This window comes from Rhopilema esculentum, chromosome 8 (genome assembly GCF_057945365.1).
Source record: "Rhopilema esculentum isolate cy_ngs chromosome 8, ASM5794536v1, whole genome shotgun sequence".
Lineage (NCBI taxonomy): Eukaryota > Metazoa > Cnidaria > Scyphozoa > Rhizostomeae > Rhizostomatidae > Rhopilema > Rhopilema esculentum.
The window spans coordinates 8,213,635-8,228,956 of record NC_142822.1 but is presented as its reverse complement, the minus strand read 5'-3'; the positions used below and the strand labels follow the sequence as shown (position 1 = coordinate 8,228,956).

The 15,322-nt window shown below is 38.3% G+C and overlaps 2 protein-coding genes across 2 annotated transcripts; one reads left to right on the top strand and one right to left on the bottom strand.

The window, feature by feature from the left end:
• Positions 1 to 350: 350 nt before the first annotated feature.
• LOC135694545 (uncharacterized) lies at positions 351 to 4,108 on the bottom strand. The gene is made up of 4 exons (XM_065213341.2): positions 3,963 to 4,108; positions 2,740 to 3,342; positions 2,021 to 2,251; positions 351 to 911 (listed from the first exon to the last, which is right to left on the bottom strand). Exons 1-4 carry the CDS (start codon positions 3,985 to 3,987, stop codon positions 445 to 447), a joined length of 1,326 nt encoding a protein of 441 aa, XP_065069413.2. The 5' UTR covers positions 3,988 to 4,108; the 3' UTR covers positions 351 to 444.
• A 1,409-nt stretch (positions 4,109 to 5,517) lies between these two features.
• LOC135694517 (uncharacterized) lies at positions 5,518 to 15,270 on the top strand. Its single transcript, XM_065213294.2, has 6 exons — positions 5,518 to 5,885; positions 7,079 to 7,267; positions 9,910 to 10,109; positions 11,048 to 11,218; positions 11,944 to 12,219; positions 12,917 to 15,270. The coding sequence occupies exons 1-6, from the start codon at positions 5,608 to 5,610 to the stop codon at positions 13,264 to 13,266; spliced, it is 1,464 nt and encodes a 487-aa protein (XP_065069366.2). The 5' UTR covers positions 5,518 to 5,607; the 3' UTR covers positions 13,267 to 15,270.
• Positions 15,271 to 15,322: the final 52 nt, after the last annotated feature.

Here is a 15,322-nt window from a genome sequence, read left to right as displayed (position 1 = left end):
ACGATTTTTTAAAGAAGATTGATGCTGATTGGCATTTTCGGTCCTCGTCGGTAAAACTTTGAACAGATTCAATACATTAATTTTGTAGGGACTCAGTTGTAGTTTTTTTCGGTTCAGCATTGTAATGAAGTGCTTTTTATGTCTAGTGTGTTGTTATACTCCATTATCAATTCTATTTAACAAAATCTCTTTGTTTGGCGTCAAAAAGCCCCGTCAAGTGATTTTCTTTGCCCGGCCAAAGACCAACTGGCCTTTGTTACAGTCGTTGACTGTGTGACTGCCATAGTTTCTGGGATCTGGATGATTCTGCCAGAAAGCTAGAAAGGAGAGTCATCACACATAAAGACCCATTTGTAGCTTTAATATGGAGGCATTTTTGATCTAATCAAACAAGTCACTACTAGTCAGCAACATGTATTGCTGAGAATAAAACATAAGTTTTTGTTAATTTCCTTTGTAATTAGCGCAACCCTGTTTTCTCCAGCCAGCTTGGTACAGCTCTTCGCACCACTTCTTGTGTCTCTCATTCATGTCGCTTAAATGAGGCATCACTGCTGGATCAAACGCAGGTATGTAACCTTGGTATGTTTGCATTGCACAGCGACAAGGCTTGCTTGGGTCCCATGACGTTCTCCAATCGGCGTCCCAAGAATTGCCTACTTTTCGACCGTCAGGGAACGTGAACTTGCGAATGCCGCCATTGAAGACCTTGCAAGATAGTGTCTTCTCAGATCCAATTATGTGTCTCACACCAAAGTATTTACAGAACCATTTAAATGCCTTGATCCTCCTGCTTTCTCCAGCACCACCTGGCTCTCTAATGTCCTCTCCACCACACTCGTTGTTTATAACCAAAGAAGTCGGGCCGAAAACACCGCCGCCGAATTCGGGGTCAGGAGATACCCAGTTACCTGTAACATATATTGAGTAGTTTAAAGAGCTACACTACCAAGATTAACACTTCATGATACTCTAGAAAACATTATTTTGCCTGATACCCATATGCTCTATGTGTCGATACACGAAAATCTACGTTATGTTCTAACGGGTCGTATGTGTAAGCGATGCAGTAGAAGGTGAAGCAGATCGGGAGATATAAGCACTATATATTTGTGGTGTGCAATTTGCTTTTGATGGCTTTGTCATTAAGAGGTCTCTTGGTTCGCTGAAGAATCTTCCTTTATTTCGCACCTTTTTTGAGGTAGTGTTAACAGGGTTCTCTTATCTATATGCCTCCAGTATTTGGGAATTTTGGGCCAGTAATGACGTTAAAAGCTAAACAAAACCGACATATTTAGAGCTACATAACAGCAAGATGAAAATATTTAGCTGATCTTGCTAGCCCAGGGGTAAGCAGCTGCACCACATTAAGTAGGCTGGCTGGCGCTTTCTGCTATACAGTCGATCATAAGAATGGATAACTAAAGTGTCGATTAGATTGAATTTCTACAATGATAGTGTTCTTAAGTGATGAGAACATCTAAATCTATTTTTAAAGTCTTCTGAATTTGGACCATATAACCTGAAAAAGCATTACGAGAGTCCGAAAACTATGCAAAATTTGAGTATGTTGCAAATTAACTTTGAGATAGAAACATTAACGCAATCTCTTTGTCCATCAAATCACTGTAACTTGGTCTTGATTCATATCCATGAACCCTTAATATCATCAATTCGTTAGAAAAATGCGGTTCTTTGAGTTGCTCTATTATACTTAATTATATTTCAGTTGCTCTTTTGTATTGGACTTAATTTTTTTCATTTTGAGAGTTATTCAATGGCCTCTTCTTAGACTATGAGCTCTAAAACTGAACAACTTTGATATATATTTTTCTCATCACGCACACAATCGAGAATTCTATATAGAAAGTTTATAAAGCAAGCAGGCCGCTTTTGAAATAGCGTAGAAAGTCCTGGAGAAGGATAGGAAGGAGAAAAGCCCTTCAGCGGATATTACGCTGCTTAACCAGGCTCCTTTACCCAAGTTCACATGGAAATTGAAAACGAAATATGATCTCACCTATGACAATGTCGTGCATTGAAGGCTTTGGACTCTGTGGCGTCATATAGAACCACATTGAGGCAAGGATGCTGAGAGGAGGGTCCATTTTGGTCATCACAAGGTTTGGATTCTCCAGAATGTCGACTGGCTCTCCATTGTGCATAATTCCTTCATCTATTAGCCATCTGTTAAACAAGCCGTAGTTGTAATTGTATGAAATCTGGATGGCACCTCTTCCAAAGTAGCAGCCTGAATAAATAAATGAAGATTATTGTTTCCCTGTCTTTCATATAGTGTTCGATATGGTCACGCTCGTCGCTATGGGGGAGGGCGTGACACACTTTGAAAAATAATTCCATTTCAAAAACGAGGCGTTTCTGCCAACAGCGCAATAGCTAGCGACGGGCCTGGATAGTCAGAGCTGTACATGTGTTGTTTTTAGGAAAGTGTAGTTCTAAGGTGCAACTCTGAATTTAACCCCCTTATGTGATAATAGGCAATTGGGCTGTGTGATAATAATCAGCTTTAGATGTCCTCTTTTCTTGCGTCTATCTCAATGTCCTCTTTTCCTGCTTGTAAATTCTGAGACAGTAAGAAGGGCTTTCAGCTATTGTCACCAGATCACGCCTTGTTTTGGATGTTTTTAAGGCCCGGAAAGTTTTTCCTTATTGAACCTGTTTGAAACTGGTTTTATGTACGAAATGCTAAGGGAAAGCTTAAATATTCTAAGACATTACCTCTGTGGTAGCCTCCAGATGTACCCTTGGCGCAAGGGTAGAACCAATTTGTGTTTGACCCTTCATCGCAGTAACGTGCCGCTGGAACACAAAACTCGCCGTCTTTAGGATCGAGACCTTGGTTTTTTACAAACGGAGAGAAAGGACCGCCCTCAAACCAGTTGTAAAATCCTCCCCTGTAGAAACAATCATGAGCCTTTTCTTTTGGTAGAACTTGGTACAAATGTCCGTTGTTTTCACCCGTCTCTTGAATGGCATGAGCGAAGAATGCCGCGAGATCTCTTTTGAAAGTTTCCTGCTGTGTGTATGTTGTCCGGAGCGAATTGCCTTCTGGGTCTTTAGACACGTATTCTGTTCCGAACTTTGGGAAATAACGCGCGGCAATAACGAATGCCTTGTAGTTATATGGCCTGCAGTTGGAAGGACCATGCCCTAAGTTTGCCTTAGGGAATAGGTCGTTGAACATCGCTTCTGTGAACCATGATTCCAGCTTGGATGGCGCTCTGTTTTGGGGATCTGTTGGCTGTACACAGCTTGTCGGTGGCTTCTTGCCAGCTCTAAGCCAATCAGGACAATCGAAGGCGTACGCCAGCGAAAGGTAGCCTACAATTGTTCAGTAAATCATGGCAATAGAATATTGTTAAAAATGTTTTCCCAGAATGCATTGCTAAAGTCTGTTTTTCTGATGACTGACTATCTTACCCAGTCCTTCCTTGCCCTCTTTTTCCTTCTGAAATAATCCATGTCCCAGAATGGTTTCTACTGGTTCTTATGTTGCAAAAAGGCAATTCAGAAAATGATTCAGAAAATGGATTAACTCTTTAATAGAGCTATTGAAAATAGCTGTTAACAGTCCTATCATATAGTGTTCGATGTATAGTGTATAGTGTATAGTGTATAGTGTATAGTGTATAGTGTATAGTGTATAGTGTATAGACAAAGTGTATAGACAGAGCTGTACTCGCATTTGGTGTGTAGGACAGAACATTTTGAAGTTGCAACTATATAATGAAACTAAATTAATTAATATGGCATATCGATATACATTGCTTTATCAGAAAAATATCTATCGAATTATTTTGACGTCTCCAGGCTGACTCACTTTATTAGCTAGGATGAACTGTCCAGATACAAGATGGCAGTCTTGAAATACAAGATGGTTGTCTTTTAATATCGCTTACCCTCACGTTTAGCATAAAGCTAGTAATATAATGTCGACTCACCGATCAAAAGCACCAATGCTTTCATTTTGTCGTGTATCTGTTAAATCCTGAGGCATCTGCCCTGAAGGAGGCAGCATCTTCTTCTTCGTCTTATAAAGTCACGATCAAGTACATCTTGACATCTATTTTCTGGAACTTATACTCACTTTACTGAATCGTTATTCCATAAGTATATGTTTGACAGAAAGGAAAACAAAGTAAAGAGAGCTTTTAAGATTTCTGGTGGTTCTACTAAGAAGCACATGCTAGCACCAATTTGCTACTTGACAAACACGCTAGGAAACTTGGATTTGAAATTATGGACAATGTGAATTTGAGCTTCACATTTAAGCCAGTAGGAAGGATGCTACCTTTATTTCTGCCCATCGCCAATCTTAGATTCGAAAACTTACCATAATAAAAATTCAAGCATGAAATACATGGCTGAGTTATCATCGATAATGCCCAAAAATAATATGGTTAGGAAGCTGAGCTGCGATGGCCTATTGACCAGCACTTAACAGCTGAATAAGTAAACAGAAAGAAAAAACCTTGAAATCCCAAACTAACTGTAAAATCAAAAGTAATTCGATGGGAAAGAAAGAAAATGGCTTTTTGCACATAACATGTCCAAGTATCTTGTTTTGCACATCTCCAAGATGTAAAGGAAAATAATCTTCAAATTCTGATTTCTATCGTCATCTTTTCTATGTTTAACCAGAACAAAGAGACTTTATATGATGAAAGTCATTTTACTCCTATAAATTTTCAATTTGCAATTTATTAACCAGTTACTGAAAAGGAAATATCGCTTAGAAAATTAGGAAGCAAAGGAGGAACTGATCCCTGAGGTTTACAAATTTTGTTCTAAAAATGCACAAAGATCTATTCAGCTGGGGGCCTTTTCTTTTTGTTCTATTCAATGCCTGAGTGGGGGTCAAGTGAATGATCCTGCGCTGTGTTAACGTTTCGTCCCTCGATAGAGGCGGAACTCCAGAAAGGTTCCTGGTTCTTGTTTGATTAAAGTAAATATATTAAAAGATAAAGGCTAAAAATACAGCGAGTGTTCCATTTTATTTACACGCGTAAAGAATCCTCGATGCGGCGAAATTTACATTGAACTAACATATTCCATGAGTGAATTTATTACGAGCGTTAAGCGTCCATCATCCCCTCGTATCGTATTTCGACTTCACAAAATTCTTTCCACAAAAACGTGACATAATCGATTTCCTTCAGCCTGCCAGAAGTCTTTTTATAGTACGCTTGAAATTTGCAAATTTTCATTAGCTTCCCCCCCCCCCCCCTTCACCCCTTGGAACAATATTGACTTGCAACATTGAAATATATTCAATGCAGTTCTATTGGGTCGTTTAAGTTTGCAAAGTCATTCATCGATGGTCTGGTGTTGTAAGGAATTTTGACGGGGGTTATAGTAATAATTAGGCAAATTTAGGAAAGACAGTGGTTGTGAAACTGGTACCCCGAAGCATGGGCTTGCTGACTCAAAACCGTTTGGTTCCTATTGACGTCATGATGACGTCATTCACGCGTTTTACACCCTACAGACAGACTGGGTCCGAGTAAATTTCAAGCAGCACAGCAACTAGTCGGCCTGCAGAAGTGGCCGTAAAGAAAGAACTGCCAGACGAGGGCAGTAAACAAGATGAAGTCGTTTCAGTTGTTTGCTATATTAGTTTGTTTCTGCTTTACTATTGAAGAAAGTGCTTCAGTGAGTAATTCCTCGGCTTATTGTGGACAAGAACTATATACATCCGATCATGGAGGGACGATCAGCTTTGGGCCTAACTCAAGCCCGAGCAAAAGATGCCTTTATAAGATCAAAGTCGCAAGTGGTCGTAGAATTGTTTTAGAGTGGTCAAAATTTAAAGTTGATGGGAACATGCCTCGATGCACTGAATCTGATGTCACTGTTTATATCGGGTATGTATACAGTGCTTTAAAGACTGCTGTCTAATGTGGAGTGGATGTGCGAATGGAGTTTTGTTTATGTTAATTTTTTTTCAGGGCGGGGCCGTCCTGAAGATTTACTTATCTACGTAATTCGCTACTTCAATCTATTATGATATCTTTGAATGTTACTTATTATTTGCCAAAATATAGTGTAACGTCGACTGGTGAAATACAAAACTCCAGAAAGATAAATCACGTGGGCAAATTAGGTGGGTGGCCTAATTAAAAACCTTCAGGTAACTTCTTTCTTTGTTGTTTTAAGGTCAATATCATATTAATCAGGCCTGGTCTGTAAGGAAAGAAGTTACTTGCCACATTATTCCAAGGTACAGGTTTTAGGTAAACCTATCCTTTCACCTACACAAAATGAGTTGTCTAACCACATGTGCAAAAGGAAAAGCCTTTATCACTTTTATTGCTTATCAAATGACCACTACAATATTCTTGACCCTACCAACTGTTTGCTGATATAAAATGAGTTCCATTTGGAATGTATATAAATGAAATATGGCACATTATTGGTGCCTTTACCATATTATCCATATTATCCAATGAATCTCACAATGAGAGCACTCTCACATGCAAACCACATCACCTGCCAAACATTAATTGTCTTTTTATCTAGCCACTTGTGTATACAAATTTTGAGGGCTTGTTTAAAAGAAGAGTGGATATTTCAAATTTGTTTGTTATTGTTTGAAAATAAGATTTTGTATCAAAAATCTTCTTTAGTCACATGTTTTGTATTTTTGAATAAAAATCTACTTCAATTTGTATTTCTTCCGTTCTGACCTTCAACATTTTCCTTTTAAAAATATCATTCCTTCCATCACCTCCGCCATGAAGTGATGACCTATGGTGCACTAAAATGATACCGGTAGTGTCCATCAGTTGTGGGATGTTTTGGGTGGGGGAGAGAAAACACTGTTGGACTCATCTAGGAGAGTGATGGCTGTGATTGGTCAAAAACAAAGCACCAATCAAATGCACTTTTCTTCCTCTTAACATTACTTTCAATCCACAACTGGAAATAAATTTTCTCCTTCTTTTGGGACATTTATACTTTAATGAGTTTCATAGTTTTCGTATGACATGTTTCTGCTCTTATATGCTTTTTTAAAACTTTATAGTACCAAATGCTTTAAATGTGAACATTGTTTTAGGTGCCAGGAAACTAAAGTGGCAGTATTCTGCTCAAGAAACATGGATTCTCTTCCTCATGATATTTATTCTCGAGACAATTGTATGAGCATCAAGTTTACATCAACCCAGCAGACAAGTGAACAGTTTGCTGCCTCCTATTCAACGTTTTCTGATAATCAGCCTATTGATTATTCATCATTTTGTTCCAGGTATGTAAGCAACATGTTTCATACTTATGCTTAAATTGTTCCCTCGGTTACCAAAATTCAATTGAGGAAACTTATTTTCTAATGACAGAAGCATCTTGCAAATGTCCTAAGAGATGTGTGCTCCTCTACTTTAATTTTACATCCATTTCCAGTTTCCGAGGAATTTGAAGAAAGCCAAAATTTGAAGCTAATATTTGCGTTTGTATTTGTAACTACTTAGCTTCTGAAAGAGGTTTTTAGGAAACAGAAAAGCTGTGTTTGTCAAGCCACATGATCATGCTAATTCTAAAAAGAATTTTCAAAACTTGCAAAGCCAGCTCTGACAAAGTTCTGTTATCAAAGAATTGCCCACTAATAAAGAATAGGAGAAGCTCCAAGGGGAAATGAAGTGAAAAACAATTTTTTGTCCAATAATAAAGGTTTCTGTGCTGATTCTAAAATTGTTTGAATTTTTTTAATGCGTTGTGTAGTTTGAATGTTATTAAGTTTTTAAAGTTGAAATTTGCCCTCATCGATGGCAGGACAAGAACCTGGTTAAACAACTGTTTCATGTGACCTTGCGACGTAAAGTGGTGGACAAGAAGATATGTTTTGATGTAATGTAGTGGGTTTGATAAGGTTCATGACAGGTAGCAATCATGCAAATTGTGATAAAAACGGGAAACTTGGTGAAAATACAGAATTTGATATGCATAACAGATCTGATATGCCTATCTTGGAAAAAAAGCCTTGTGCTATTTTTAGACTGGAGTACTTGTGCCCAGTACTCAGAAGCCTTACTGTGGTAAAATCCTTTCTGTTAGCTAAAAAGCCATGAATCGAGGCAAATCTACACAATTTGACATTCTGAAAAAGACAGAAGTGGTCCCCATCCTAAAAATACCCCTTGTGCTTTTTTTAGAATGGGGGTCCTGTGTCCAGCACTCAGAAGACGTTACTATGGTAAATCCACTTCTGTTAGCTATACATCCATGAAACTTGGCAGACCTACACAATTTGATTTGCTGAAAAAGGCAAAAGTGGTCCTTCACTTCAGAAATACCCATTGTGCTATTTTTAGAACTGAGGTTCCTGTGCCCAGTACTCTGAAGATGTCACTATGGCAAATCTATTTCTGTTAGTGATACAGCCATGAAACTTAGCAGACCTACACAATTTGATTTGGTAACAAAGACAAAAGTAGTCCCCTACTTCAGAAATACCCCTTGCACTAACTTTAAATGGGGGTACTCATGCCTTGGCTACAGAACATGATTTCAAAACATATTCTGTATGAAACCTTACCAGGACGTACATGAAGAAGAGGAGTGCATTTAAAGGACAACTAATAAATGGTTTATCTTTCCAAGTTTATTAAAAAACTTATAATGTCCATATTGCTATTACCTCATCGAAAGAGTTGTTAGAAATTTTATCTCATTGTTGTTCTAAATGAAATATGTTGAGTGGCAGAAAATTTCAGAAAAATATAACAATTGTGCACCAAAAACTCAATTCTCAAAATTTGAAAACGGTGCATCAAGACAACAAGCAGTGACAGAATACAATAAAAGAACATTGTATCCTGAGGGTGACACGTTTTCTTCTGGTTATTTTAAAAAAAGTATTATCAAACAGGTGGTACAGGATATTGTATAAGAAAAACTTGACTATTCTACACATTTTGATATGAGCGTAAATCTTGAAAAATACACCTTAGGAGTCTTAAAAATGTGAAGCCCTGTTCAACCCCCCTCCCCCCCTTCTTGGTAACTAATCTAGTGATTTGGCCTAGGGCTGACTTGGCCATGACCCCACTAGTTTTAACAAATTTTGACAAACTTATAACATGGTCCTACTAGTTCTAACGCTTTTATATCAAAGCAAATGTTTATTAATTGTGACATGTGATAATCCTTGTTATTTTAGCTTTTAGAAATGAATAGATTATAATATGTAGCCTAGTCAGTCTCTGTTGCATTTTTATTTTTGAAAGGAAACTGAGTATGAGTATTTCTTGCCTTTGTTGCAAGAAAAGAAACAAGGATCAACCTTCCCTTTTTTTTACTTCCTAATTTCTACCAACAAAACGAGCATGTTGCAGGAGATGATTCATCCTCATCCTCTGGGAGCTCATTGGGCCTAGGCTAATCTTTATCGCTACTTGCGCTGTTCCCGCACGCTCTTGGTAGGGCAAATACTTCACCACCACATGCTCCAAGCACTTCCTCATCGCTCGATTTTGAGTCTGTTGCCATTCCTGAAGAGCTGTCTTGAAAATTGCGAACTGAACTACAATGTTGTTTTCGTTTCCACGCTTGGGATCGGGGCATGTGTCGACGACTTGTGTTACGACGCTTGGGACTGGGGCATGTGTTACGTCAGTGCCTGAAACTTATCTCCAGACCTCTCCGCCACGGAAATGCAGAAATTTCACACTTCGCGTGGTAAATGCGGAAAAACGAAAAGAAAAACACAAATTTTGTGTCGATATTCGTAATAAGCACGATGAAAACTACTTGTCAATTGGTTTTCATTTTTCACTTCATTGTCCCTTTTAGTTTCTACATTGGTCAAATGCTGTTGCATGAACCTTGACTATATTCTGCATTCTATTCAAATAGAAATTAGATTTGGAATCTGTCTTTTTATTCATTTTCTAGTGACAAGAAGTTGCGGAAAAAGTCAGGTGTTATTTACTCACCATTATGGCCTAAACGAAGTTCCAGCTTATATAAAAAATGTGGATGGGATATTGAACTAGGTCAAGCTTACGTCATAAAAGTGAATTTCATGGACTTTGATTTGCTTTCCACTTCTTCATATGATTGCAAATACAGCAGGGAAAAGTTGAAACTTAAAGGTACAATTTCATTTAGTTTGCTTCTTTTTTAATGGATTTTACTTGTTATGCTCTCATGTCCCTTTATTGTAGTGGCCAGTGTTGCCTTGTGGTATTGAAAATCTCGAAAGAAGCTAAAGTTCTTTCACGGGCAGATCACATTAAGCCCCTGAAATTTTTTACCTTTTCAGTCATTCAGAACACGCAGAAATGGTTTTCCATTGTTTTATAAACCCTTCCTTTTAATTACTAACAGAATTGTACTGATAGTCTATCGTTTCAGATAAATATTTTAATATTGCAAGATGATATGATGGCTTATGTTTCAAGAGATAAAATAATGGCTCGGCTCGAATCTTCCTGTCCATAGTGGCGACCTTTTCATTGGCGTAGCGGATTGTAAACGTTTTTGGAGGGGGCATGATATGGATCTCGCCCGAATATTATTGCTTCATTGAGATAGCATTGCTCAAATGGAGCCTGAAATGTGACACATTTTGCCTTATTACGGGGCTGCACATGGGGGGGGGGGGACACATGACGTCACACTGCCTATTGTTTTATAATAAAAGGACCATTGTCCTCTAAAGTATTGGGGGCGAATATTGTCCTCTAAAGTATTGGGGGCAGATAGTTGTTGTAGTTGTAAGTGAACGAAAAGTTATCCAGGTTAGTCAAAAATTAGCCAGTTTGAAACTGATCCACTCGGAGACCTGTTTTTGAAATTATCTGTTTTCCAAGTAAAAACATAAAAACGTAAGAATGGATAACTTTCAACACCTGTTTTGTTTTAAGTCAGTGGAAAGGCTGCCTTATACAGAAAATTTCCTTGACATCGTCAGTTAATTGAAAAGGCACAAAGAGAACATATCAAGACTCAAGGATAACATTTTTTTAATTATTTTATTTCTTGATCAGCATTTCCAGCCTTCTTAACCCCTAACATTTTGTTTCTATAGGTGACAAGTCGGTGTTGACATCTTATAAAGAAAAACGTTACTACTGTGGAAATAAAATCCCGTTTTCGCAAACAACTAGATATTATGAGCTGGAGTTCGAATATGAGGCGAAGTATTCACCTTCATCAAAACGAGGCTTTATTGCTGGCTATGTTGCATACAAAACTGATGGTTGGTATTTGTCCATAAATTCTATACTATAATGCTTGCTTAAGGTACATACATATAAGTACATAGATTCAAATATACCTATGGATCTACCGTTTGTACCGTTGTAAGGCTATTTGTAGCTTGGGAGGTTATATGGGTTTGACTACCCTTCAATGAAGCAAAGACTATTGAAGTCAAAATAAGACACTTAATGGAAACAGTATAGTAGGTTTTTTGCAGAAAAACTTATAATACGCGTATAAGATCAGGTGATACATGCTAGATCATCATTGCCGTCCACAACTTTGTAGCTGTCTTTCACTAGACAAGGGTCTTGCTAAGTTATCACTCTTTTTAGATCAGGTGTATTCAAGTTGACTACGACTTGGTTTGAAAAACTATTTCTGTGCAATTTATGGTTCCAATAGTGCGTAAGGCCAGTTTCTAATTAAAAGACTTGAGCAAGTTCAAAATTGTTTGGGACAATCTGAGATCTTTCAAACAACACCAATACGCTTGCGGTTGATAGACCTTTTTCTTTGTTTGATATACGCAATAGCAGAAGCCATATATAACTTATTTCTTGATTATTTGATCAGAATTAGAGATCGACGTAATAAAATACATGACCATACACAGCCTTGCAAGATGGCTGCTGATAAACAGCCCACATTGTTGTATTGTTTAACGATTGGCACTTAAACATCACTGCCTACCCTGAGTTTGTTCTCAAATTTTCTTTGCAGACACCGTTAAAGCCGCCAATCACAGCAAATTAGTATACATAGGCCTAGGCATTGCAATCATCGTTATTATTGGCTGCTGCATTTTCTTCTGTTGGAGGCGTCGCAGGAGGCAACGAGATGCCAATCATGCTGCTTACCACGCCCCTCCAACGCAAGAACCAACTGCCAAGGTCATTACGCAGGCTACGACTGTAAATTATGGTACTGGGCCTCCCCCTGGTGGACCTGCTGTCCCACCCCCATACAGTGCTGCCGTTAATCAGCCTCCATATCAAGGTAAGTGTCATTTCTTTTTGCTTAGTATGTCCCCGACCTGGTGAGAAGTATTACGTCAAGGGCTGCATTCTTAAACTTCTCTGTCGTCATTCGGTTATATTTCACATTGTTAAGCTAAAAGATCTTTTCCGTTTTCGTGCTTGGCAGATTAGCCACTCGCTGCCTGACTGACAAAACAGGCAAACAACTTTTTGATTTTCTGAATTTTTCTTTTTTGTTGCTATGATATTAGATTGTTATGGTATTCGTCACCCCTTTAAAGTTCGTCATGAAATTCATTGCCCCCAAAGTGTGACGTCACCACTTAAGAGCTCTGGTGGTATTACGTCAAGAGTTAGTATCAATAGATAGGGAAGATAGCTGGTTTATAGAATAGTTACATGTTGTTTGACGTTCGTATAAGGCATGAAACTGAGAGTTACAACTTTTTACTACCAAGTTTCACAACTAGCTTTTGTTCATAGAACGGGACGGCTCTAGGTTGCAAAAGGACTTCACTCTTTATTCGATCATCAGGCATCAGTGCAAGCAGCTATGCTCAAACGGGCACTATATATAAACCCGTTAAACATAAATTCATACTGACGCTATAACTCCACATATTGCAAGTCTTTATAGCAGACAGATAAACCAGATTGATCTCAGGACAAAATTGATAGAATAAATTGTATCTACTCATTATACTTTTCCCTTTTAGGCTATCCAAGCCAGCAGTATGCGCCAGCACCCTACCCTGCTGCAGGTCCACCGTATCCTGGAGCTGCTGCACCATATCCTGGAGCTGCTGCACCATATCCTGGAGCTGCTGCCCCCTACCCCGGAGCTGCTGCACCCCACCCCGGAGCTGCTGCACCCTACCCCGGAGCTGCTGCACCCTACCCTGGAGCCGCTGCACCCTACCCTGGAGCTGCTGCACCCTATCCCTCAGGCGGAGCGCCATACCCACCAACATCAGCCCAAGGGGACTATCCCACAAAAGAATCCTATGCAAAGTCAGGTGATCCAGCATTTGATGGTGCTACGGCTCCTCCATACTCCCCAAAATGAGGTACCGCCCCCTTCTGGGCATAATGTCTAAACATTAAATCGACAGCCATAGTGCAGTCAACTCTTTTGGATATCACAATCACCGATATATTTTTGCTTGCAACTTGCTAGAATGCTCGCTGTAATTGATATTTACTTCGTAAAATATATGTAGTTGTCAGAGAACCTAAGCAGGAGATCGCTTGATGGCCTAGTGGTTTTACGATCGCTGTGTGAAAAAATTAAATATATTTGAACACGAAATGTGGCCTATGCGCGATTATTTTTTAAATTTTCAGTTAACGCAGTTTTCAGCCGAGCAATCGCCATTGTTCTGGATTCAGCATGAGTACGTCGATCTTTGTTTTTGCAAGAACAAAGTTGAGTGTTTACTCAGTAATGTTTTTTAAATAGATTAAGTTATTTTGACTTGTATGGTAGAATAGGCAAGGCGATTTAGAGAACCCAGATTCAGCGAAGCCTCAATACAACTGACGTCATTGTTGTGTTTCCTGGATTATTGTCTGGATTATTCCTGGATTATTTCTGGATTTCCATAAATTTGATGCAATTTTTACAGCCTTTTTTGTAGTAACAAAATTGAAAGGGAAAGGTAATATATTGGCAGTTTTAGGGAGTCTGTTTATTGAGGATTATCTTTATTATGCAACTCCCTATAGACAAAACAAATGGGAAGAGCTACTTGATCAACACAGCTGTATTTTCACAATTAGCTTTGGACCATGGTTCAAGAGTGCCTAACCTGGTCTTCTATCATTTTACCATCCTCATTCACATCCCCTTCAGTAAAGTCTTCAATAAAGTATTCACGTAACGTAATATGAATTCTTTTTATGCTCTAATATAGCTGTTAATTATAAGGTATTACGACTATAAATGATGTTAGATTTTTCACTTATTTATTTTATATATTAGACCGTATTGCACCCGTATTTTCCTCTAACTCAATGACCTGTACTTTTTTAATCAGATAACAAGACATCAATTTGAAGGAACCATTTATCAAGTTATCAAAGTGTCTGTTGGTATAAACTCTTTCTCCATTTGTCGACGAATAAGACTCCTACTCCATGGTACGCATAGAATTATTGATATTCCCGAAGCAAGAAACCATGTTTTTTAGAATTCATGGTTTTTAGTATTTTTTAGAATTCTGGCGACCTTCAAAAATTTTCTAGCAAATGGTCCAATAGCCTCAGCAGAATCAGGTTTTTGTCGAATCCAAAAGGAAAAAAGGAGAAGGAGGGGGTTGGGTGGTTGAGAGAAGCAATTGCTTCTGGTGCTTAAGGTTTGGATGTTATCTGCTCGTAGCTTTCTTTTTTGTCCGTCGTCTTTTTGTCCTTCGTCTGTTTTTCGCGCTTTTTCTAAGCCACGTGGTTGAATGAAGGTCTACATCTAGATTCGAGTGATTTGTACCGGCCAAGAAAGAACCCGACAACTGACTGTGAGGATAGCTTTGTGGTCAAACCGTAAATTTTGTCTATCAGTTATTTGTTATACGTTTTTTGTGTACCAGCTTTTATTTGTAGCTACACTCTTAGGTTTATTCAAATATTCTAAATGGAGATTGAAGCTGTTTGAATTAGCATCATCCTAGGGTGCACTGGTGTCTAAAAGTCTCTTTCTTAAGAAGGGGTAAACCTGAAGCAAAGCTAATCTTTCTTTATTCATACTTTATTCATTCTTTATTCATTCGGAAATTCATACTTTAAGTTGTGAGGCACACATTGAAGCTAAAACAACCAAATATATAAATTGAAGCTTTTGTTTTCACACTGATCTCTTATTTTCACAGCTTTAATCGACAGAATAACAGAATCAGCTACCCACGTCAAATGGCCACCTCTACGAGTTTTCTATCCTTATAGTTGGCTAGTTCTATCCCTACTGTCAAACCTATTCAGAATTGTTATGGGCGTTCGAAATCTTCTCCCGTGCATTTTCTTCTATTTTATTGAGGTAATACCCAGTCTGTAATGCCAATTACAGAGATACCTCTTTATAGAAAGACCTGTTTTATGAACATTATCAATAAATATATAACAAAAAAGACACA